Below are 10,004 nucleotides of genomic sequence, written 5' to 3' on the forward strand. Positions count from 1 at the left end.
GTATTCTTACTGTAGATTTTCTACCCCTTTAATTTAATCAGCTTAGGCTAATCATTAAACTGATAAGAAGTACTTCTTTACTGAATGTCAGATTTTTTTTTACATGGTGGAAAATTTTCTTCATTTTTCTGGCATACCGCATATGGAGCTTTGACCACTGTTTGGTTGTCTAGCAACCTGAAGGAGACACACAGAATTCAGTATTTTCAAGCTATGTCAAATGAAGTTCATGAATCCAGCTTTGCAAAATTATACGTTTTATGGTGTTTTCCATGTTAGGTGGATGTGGGGGAACTCTGTTTCAAGTTTATAAGACTTTTGGCTGAAATTTGATGACTATGTAAGGTCCTGGTGCCATCAATTTCTGCGTTTTTTTTTTTTTTTCCGTTAGGTGCGATCACTGTTCATAAAGTTTATGAATGTCAAAAAAAAAATCAAGTCTGCAATGTTACTTCTGAGCCAGAAATGCCTTCTCTACAGTTTGCAAATTTTTTTATTCAGCAAGGCTTAGAAAAAACTGTCAATTCAGTAGGATAATGAGCTGAAGATCTTTTAGAAGCTGTCGATATAAACAGTTAATGTGCTTCTACAATGCTGTCTAAATGAATATATACATATTCTTTATTCTAACAAGATATTAGTGGCTGAGAACTTGGCTGTTACCTGGAGTCGGCTTCAGAGCTGAAAGTTTTGAGTTCGAACCTTGGTTGTAGCTTAAAGGACAACAAAAAAAATCGAATTCCTGTTCAAACAACTTGGCTATGATGTAGATAGGCATAAACTTCTCAAAGCAAGGACGGGATTGATTAGAACCTAAAGATGTCCATCACAGAAAGCAAAATGTCGGCAAATATAACTCATAAATTCTTACCAAACTACAGAAAATGTGTTAGTTGTTTTGAAATTATGCCTATGGTTGTACATTTTGTCTGTTTTCTTTTAAGAAAATTCAGTGACTTGAGCTGCCACATTTATAAAGCAGTAATAACCTCTACCTAGTTTAGAACAATATCTCAAATTCAAGCGCTATTGAACTCTTTTTTCATAAGTTTGAAGGGTCAATCTGTTGCAGCAGGTAAAAGTGAAACTTTAATTATTTCGGGACATAAGTCCTTGTTTTAGCAGAGATGAGGTTTGCTTGCTGTACTTGATGAGTCCTCTGGCAATCCTTAAAAGACGCTGCCATTTCTAGCTTTGAAAACAATCATCTAGTCCATCAATGTTAGTTGTTCCCCTGGCACTTGGATGATCTGGAAAGATCAATTTGAAAATGTTTTTATTGACTTTTGACTTATATCCATTTGCCTTGTTTAACAACTGGAATGACTGGAAACAATTATCTAAATTTCTTTCTTATCAATTTCAACCGTCTGACTTTCTATTCTCAGATTTAACACCTAGAAGAAACAATGGAGTACTAAACTCTTTTCTTTTTTTTTTTGACAATATCCCCTTAAAATAATTTAATGGCAAGCTTTTCCTGCCTGTTTTCAACTACTCCTCAACTCTGGTCTTTCACATGCGTATTACTCCACTGCTCTATCATTTCCTTCTTTAACTTGTTGTGGATCCAATCCTCCCCTCCTTCCCTCTTTCTTTTTCCTTTTCCTTCATACCATCATTGTCAAACCAGAAGGACAAAATATAGTTACCATAAAGGATAAACAAATAGCTTTTCCATTTTTTTTAAGCTTTTCTTTCCATTATGTATTTGAAAAATCAATTATAGCGACCAAATCTCATTGCTTGAATTGTGATTCGTAAAGTTTAAAAACTCCAAAGACAGTATATAAAAAAAAATGAACCCTAACAAGAACTAATCTACTTATCAACTTAGTTAACCCTATGACATCTAAACGTTGCTTGATTTTATCAGTTAATATATGAGAAACTTGGTGAGATAGAACAAATTTGACTATCAGATACTTGGGAAATTTTCTCTATGGCTTTGTCAGTTTAATCAGGGATGATCTTTTTACAAGGAAGAAGCTTAAACCCTTGAAATCATTGTCCTAGAAGTTGGAAGTACCGTAATCTTTGCCTGTGAACATAAACATGATGTGATTCAGTCATGAGATGGCACATCATCGATGCTTGCATATCGGGACAGTACCAAAAGGACCAAAATTGCAGAGCCTTCCCATCAGCACTTACGACAATAGCCATACATCATGTTCAAGTTGTATTCACATATATAATAGTATAACATAATTTCTGGTTTCTGAAACTCAATCATGAAGTTCTTACATAAATGTAGCACCTAAACTTGGAACCGAGCCATGCACATTGCAGCATAATCTATTATTAACAAAGGAAATATAGGTTTTTTTTCTTTTAATGCCTTGAATTATATATACCCTTCTACCCTTTAGCCTTCAAGGTTTAAGGTTCAAGGCCATGGCCTCTAAAATTATAATTCTAGAGCTACCTTGAATCAGAAACTACAAAGTCTCTAAAGAGACATCCCAGCGATTAAAGCTTAAAAGTTCAAAGATTTCGAGTTCAAGTACTGAGATGTACGAGATAAAATTTATAGAATGAAAGAAGATTACCTTCTATTGTCTTCTATTGTGTAGTAATATCAAATATAGCAAAAAAGAAAATGCGATTGGTGAGCAGAGAACATGAAATGGACATCATAGGACAAGATAGGGAAAAGGGGAAAGAACTTTTTTTTCCCCTTATGAAATCAAAATAATATATTGGAACAATAACGAAAATCTGCTTGACTGCAAAAGAAAATGTTTTGGAAGTAATTATAATATATGTCGAGAGTTATTAATAGTGGGGTCAACTCCATAGCTGTTCCAATTAACAATTCTCCAATGGGAAAAGAAAATGAATTCCTCTAACAAAGTATGACCAGAAATTGAAGGCGGTGATAAATGCAAGACTGTCGTAAAAAAAAGCCAATGAAGGACCACAAACAAGCACAGAGACATTCTGAAAAATGAAAAGATGGCACATCTATTTATTGATTCATTGCCCCACCCTTCTCCATATCTCCACTTTCTTCACCCACAAGCTTTTCAAGTTTGCTTGGCTTGAAGTACCAAGCTGCACCATAAGAACCTATTTTCATTGTCCTTTCTTGCACTTGGGACGCAAATTACCCTCAACGCTTTCTGATGGCTGATGCTAATGTTCGAAGTCAAAATGATACCGGAAAACAGTTCATTCTTCCTAACCTAGCTATTTGATGTTTGCCAAAAGATTCTTTATGCATATGAGATATGACAACACTTATGAAACATGGGAAATCAACATAGTGAATTACCTCCAAATGTAGTTTGAATATGATTTAGCTCACGGAAATTTTTTAGTAGTGTGATAACATAATCATTGCCAAAATGCTATGCATAACCAATTTGATTACCGCGAGGACAATTATGAATAACATGATTTTAGCACTGCTGCCATCTGGAACTTTAGAACAGATTTACTAAACATTAGTGCATTCAAAGTTGTTCTTAAATCATAATGTCTATGTCTTGAGCTTTTACATATAATTATGTATTGAGCTAGCTCTTTCTTCAGTATTTAATATCAGCAAATCCAAGAACATACCACCACAAACTTCAGAATGACAAACGAAGAAAGTTGTTCAAATGAAAAGGTCCCAAGAGACACAAACAGGGAAAAAGCAGTCACAATAGATAATAAGGCCATATGACAGCTATTGTTTTCGCCAATAAAAGATATCAAAATCATTAAGAAAAAAGATGGTTATGGACTTAATGGTTATGGACTTAAAAGGCTAAATCTTTGGCAGAGCACAACTTGTCATAATGCAAAACTTAAGGTTAATAGGGTCCGACTGTTCAAACATAAAAGATTCCTTGATTACACCAACAAATATCAATACCTATGAGTACAATTATATTATAAGTTCATCACAAAAGAAATTTGTTTATTACTTTGAAAACTAGCGGAATTTCTGCTATATAGTAAGTAGTATTATTTTAGGCAGAGAAAAATCACTCCTGAGAAGGCACGAAAATTGCCTGCAAGTGGAAATTTGGTTGTTGTTCTCTAGGGACTTATGCTGTTCTGTTTGACCTTGTTGAAAGAACTCTCCGATTTTAAAATAGTAAATCTAGGGGGATCCAGTATCCCAAATTCCGAATTGATCATTATTTGTCTATCTCGTTTTAATAAAACAGTAAAAATGTACAAGCATTCATCTACCGAAAATGCACATAAGTCAACAATTTGTTCTTTCAAGACACAGTTTGACTTTGGTTGCCTACCTTGATCTTAGTTCTACTTTCACCTGAATTATAAGATAAATGACCAAAAATAATATGGATGTATGCAGATAAGGAGGCTGCCCGGGACATATGTTCATTCACAACCATACATTAGAAGAATAAGAAACCATAGCACAATGTGGCACCCATGTCAAGTTGCCAATCCCAGGAAAAAAAACCATCCGTCTGTTCTCATTGGCAAACTCCCAACTGACCTTTAAAGTTGAATCAAAGTGGAATTTAGCAGATATGAATCCACATCTGATCCATGTTAGCAAATTTGGCCATAAAGGCAACAATAAGTTATGAAACACATATTGATTGCACATTAAGAACAAATACTGCCAATAATATGCAAATGAGGAACTGCAGAATAACATGTTTAATAGTACTAGTTATTATGAGAAGGAAAGATTAACGAGGGCTACTAAGCACATCCACAAACATACGATTTAGTGAAGGTAGCCGCATTTGCTGTTCCTGAGCTCTACTCCTTTTGAGCAGTGGTTGTGGTGATGATGAGACCGAAGATGCCACAGCCCACGAATCATCTGAGCTATCACAGCTAAGAGATGCATCAATGACACCATTAGGGCTGCTTGGTATGGATCTATGCTTCCGTTTGTGGCATTGGTTTCCTTTGTACTGGCTTTCCAATAACTCTAAGATGATCTTGTAGCACGCATTTACTTTATCCTGTTGAAACAAAACCACAATTAACTAATGGACAATCAACTTCCCATGTAGTTATGAAAAGCAAGAGGTAATATAATTTAAAAACAGAGCACCCTATAATTGTATACAAACCTCACATATCTTGAGTATTCCAATAAGCTGTTTCTGATATTCAAGATAACGGCAAGGTTCGACCTCTTTAATAACATGCAGCATTGTTGCAGCAGCTAAGATAGAAGGAGTATAAAGCATGAACCTCGAATCTGGATCAAAATTGAATTGGAAATCTAAGATTAGAATTCAAGAAGAATAGTAAAAAATGCACATTTTCTTCTTAATACAAGAAGTCTGAAAAAAAAATATAAAGCTTTTTTATTAGCAATGAAAACAAAAGCTGTTTTGACTACTTACCAGTAATGAGAAAGAGAAGCAAACGCTCACACCTACGAAGGAACTCCCAATGCAAATGGGTCCTCAATCCAAGCCTCCTTGTAATGTGATCAAAGAAGGAAATTGCTGTCACGGGATTCATCCTCCATTGCAGAGTTGACAACACCAAAAGCTCCATTCTTTGTATGGTCTTTGAATCAAACACATACTTTGATTCCTCCACCTAAAGAAAGAAAAAAGAATCACAAAAATCCAGCTTTAATAACTCAATAACAAGTTCAGAAACTCAAATTTTACAAACAAACAAACAAACTTGGACTACATTCTTGCTTGCATTAGACACATACTTGAAGGTCTAAAAGAAGTGGCACTTGAGTTTCCCCGACCTTGGCAGCCAAAGACAAACAAGCGACAGCAGCTAATTGCCCCATCCATGGCTTGTCTTTTTGAAACTTTAAGCTTGAAATGAACCTATCAAAGTAATTCACAGCGAGAACTATGGTCAAAGCATTGAACCCATAGTGTGCCTTAACCTTGAAAATCCACTCCAAAGCTTCTTTACGAGCCAAAACTAAAGACTCATCTGAGTAAACATCAATGCAACCAAGATGGGTTTCTTTCTCTTTAGACATTAAAGAGAGTAACTCATCATCTTCCCAGAACAAGTCATGTTGAAAAAAAAATAAAGGTAAAAATGTCTCCTTTTTCACAGTTTCACCACAAACTTCACTTCCATTTTCTTCAAAACTATAATCTCCTAATCCTTCTTCTTCACATAACAGCCCATCAAGAATCAATGGTGGGCTTTGAAACTGTTGAGTCTCTTCTGCTTGCAGAGCCATAGCTTTCAAATAAGAAAATGAATTCTCCTTTCATTATAATAATAATTCAATAAAAAACATAATCAATCTCATTTTCACTCTTACATCAACTTCCCCTACTCTTGTTACTGGGTATATTACCCTGCAAGTAAGAGGAGGATGAAGATAGAGAAATTTAAATATAATAATAAAAAAAAAGATAGAAAGAGAAAGACAAATGAAGTAATTGCTTGCTGGGTTTTATCTGAGAAACCTTTCACGCTTGACCCCTTTTTACCCTCTTCCATTTTTTTCCTTTTCTTTATTTCCTTTTCTTTTCTTTTCTTTTCTTTTTTTCCTTTTTTAATATTATAATAAAAGAATTGAGTTACTTGGGGGGAAGCTGGTTGCAGATTTGGCGCCCAGTAAAACTATTTAGGACAGCAGAGCATATTCCTCGAGTTTTTCCATGAAAATGAAAATCTATTTATGATAAATAAATTTATAAAAAAAAAAAAAGAAAAAGAAAGTATCTGTGCACGCTGCTGGTTAAAGCTTTTTATAAAGACAGAAAAAAGAAAAGGAAACCCCTGAATCTGATACGTATTTGATTTGAGCCCATACGTATTGGGAATTTCTCGTACATCACCTCGACAGACAGCGTATCATGATTTCGCCAGTTCTGTAACTTTGTTCCAAAACCACTCTCACACCAATTCTCTTGAAGGACACACACTTTTAACATCAGGTGGATTTCAAGGGGCAGTTGCTGAAAGTGAGGCCACGCGCTGATTATTGAGGGGTTTTTTAAATTTACCGGGGGCATAAAAGCGTTGACCGCTTAAAACAGGGATTTGTCATGTTGGGAGTTCAAAAGGCTCGATTTTTTTTTAATTTAAACTAAAATAAAAATTTTGGTTAGATTTTATTGTTTTATTTAATAAAATTTTTACATATTTAAATAATTAATAATCTTTAATTTATATTTTATATCTAAATAAATCATTAATTTTTAATTTATACTTAAATGAATTTTTAAAATAAATTAATTTTTTATTTGAAACAAAGATTTATTTAAATAATAAATTAAATGATAAAATTTTATTTACGTATGATAAAAATGTAAAAATTTAATTAAAAATAATTTAAGGATTTTTCTACTTTTAACCTTTAATTTAGTAATAGTTTTGTTTGTCGGTCATACGAAAGAATTTGAGTGGTTATGTTTGAAATGTCAACCTCGGCATCGTGGTCTAAATTTGATTGGACACGTGGACGAGCTAAATTTGTGTTTCGGCCAGTGGATTTCATATAAACAGTTGGAAGTTAGGTCGGAGATTATTTTTAAACGTTGATGGTATGATTTGACATTGGAAAAATGTTTATCGTTGCATATAAATTTTAAAAATTTTTAGGGTGATATTTGAATTATTATTTATTAAGTAAAATGTTATTATTTTTAATGTGATAAGTGGTGAAAAAATTAAGAATTAATTTTAAATTATAGTGTTTGATTTGATTTTTTTAATTTGGATTAAACTTAAATATTAAATATATATTAAATTCAAATTAAATTTTGGATCGAAATGTAAAAATTTGAAAAAAATAAATTAAATTATAAATTTTATTAGTTTTATATATTTTTTAAATTTTTATAAAATAAAAATAATTATTTTATATATAAATTTATTTAAATATATTAATTTTATATTAAAATAATATATAAAATACAAAATAAATTTTTAAAAAATCAATAAACCAAACCAATAGAATTCGGTTTGAATCAATTTTAAAGGAACGTCGATTTAAATTTGAATTGAATTTTAAAAATTTATAATATCATGTATTAACTAAAAAAATCAAACCAAATATAATTCAATCTAAATTATTATTATCTTAATACGTAATGAATAAATAATTCTTTATATATTATATTAATTAACATATTTATAATTTAAATATTATATTAAAATATTTTAAAATTTAATTATTATAATAAATATTTAACTATAATTTAAAATTTATTCATAATAATATCTTTATTTAAAATATTAACTGATGTTGATTCAAGCAACAAAAGAATTTGTTAGTTTTGCACAACTCAAATCCGAATTTCTCATAGGCACATAAAAGATAATTTTTTATAAATTTATTAAGTTTGATGTAAATAAATTTAAAAATATATTGGTGGAAAATTTAAGTTTTTAAAATTTTTTACTGCTCAACCATTAAAGATGATAGTATTTAAAATAATTTTATGATTTTCTTTTTTTTTTATGTTACGGATGTTTCTATGATGGTTTATATATATATATATATGCATAATAAATTTTATTTTTGTGAGAACAAAAAATCTCGCATGAAATCAAGCCATCTCTTTTTGAGAAGTACGTAGTATAAAGCTGGAACAAAGTATGGTCACACTGCAATTGAATGGAACATCAAATCAAATAACCTTATAGACAATTTACATGATATTAATCCGATTACATACATGTTATATTCATTATCCTATTTGAAATTGTTTCATGTAATGCACATTTGTTAATGAATTATTCTTTGATAAACTAAAGCAAGCCATGCATCCATCTATATGTTATGCACCTTACTATTAAACAATTATTATAAATCTCATTTTTTTGGTTTCAAATTTTGAAACTTTTGTATTTGTCTTATAATAAGATGAGTTAATGTTATAAATGACTCTTAATTATATTAAAATGTTTAATGTGGTATATGAATTTTAAAAATTTCTAATTTAATTCGTTGAATTATGAATTTATTAAATAATATGATATTTTAAAAATTATTTGTGCGTTATATATCGTTATTTAAATCTAATCAAAATAATGGTACATATTATATTAATTAACAAATTTATAATTTACATATCATATTAAAAATTTTTTAAATTTAGATATACATTGAATATGTAATTAATGTTCAAAAACTATTCATAATATTAATCTTAATGAAAGAAAAATTAAAATCTAATTTTTGAACAATAAAAACAATCAATAACATATATTAAAACAATCGCTTTAAAAATTACTATAATATCTCTTTATTTGTTTGATATGTTATTAATACGTCCAAATCCATTGTAATGCCCTTCTACCATATTTATAGAAATGCCTCTCTTCTCATAATTAGTCATAATCACTATAATACACTTTATCATAATTATAAAAATGTCATTCTACCATAATTAGCAATTTATTATAATCAATCTCTTAATATAATTACGAAAATACTCTTCTTATCATAATTAATCATAATTATTAAAATACATTTTTCATCATAATTATAAAATTGCTCTTACTATTATAATTGATAAAAAATTATTATAATATTTCTTATTCCATAATTACATAAATGCTTTTATGAGCACTTAATAAGAAGTTGATACGTGATATTTTGTTTCAAAATTATTATAATATTTTTATTAAGTTATATATTAAAAATTTTAAAATAATATAAAATTAAATACATATTAAATTATTAAAACACTATTGCTATTGTTTTGTATAAATTTGACATTTGGTATTTTATTTGAAAAAGATTATAATATCTCTATTAAATTATATATAAAATCTTAACATAATATAAAATCAATTACATATGAAATTACTAAAATACACTTATAATCACTTTATGAAAAATTGACATGTGCTATTTTACGAAAACTACTAAAATACACCTATGAAGTTACATATTAAATTAACTATATAAAACTTAACTACATATTAATTTATTATAATAAAAAAAATAAAAAATAAAGCTATAAAAATAAATATATAAAGACATAACAAAAATTAAATTATTTTTTATCTTATTTTAAATATATTTACAAACTGTATTTATAAATTACAATAAATTAAAACTCATA

General features: G+C 29.6%; 1 protein-coding gene across 1 annotated transcript; it reads right to left on the reverse strand.

Annotated features, from left to right (window-relative positions):
• Positions 1-4,406: 4,406 nt before the first annotated feature.
• LOC111292458 (cyclin-D3-3-like) lies at positions 4,407-6,765 on the reverse strand. The gene is made up of 4 exons (XM_022884860.2): positions 5,663-6,765; positions 5,337-5,538; positions 5,058-5,188; positions 4,407-4,946 (listed from the first exon to the last, which is right to left on the reverse strand). Exons 1-4 carry the CDS (start codon positions 6,155-6,157, stop codon positions 4,665-4,667), a joined length of 1,110 nt encoding a protein of 369 aa, XP_022740595.1. The 5' UTR covers positions 6,158-6,765; the 3' UTR covers positions 4,407-4,664.
• Positions 6,766-10,004: the final 3,239 nt, after the last annotated feature.

Source organism: Durio zibethinus, chromosome 10, assembly GCF_047325235.1.
Source record: "Durio zibethinus cultivar Kanyao isolate XHJ-2024 chromosome 10, ASM4732523v1, whole genome shotgun sequence".
Taxonomy (NCBI): Eukaryota; Viridiplantae; Streptophyta; class Magnoliopsida; order Malvales; family Malvaceae; genus Durio; species Durio zibethinus.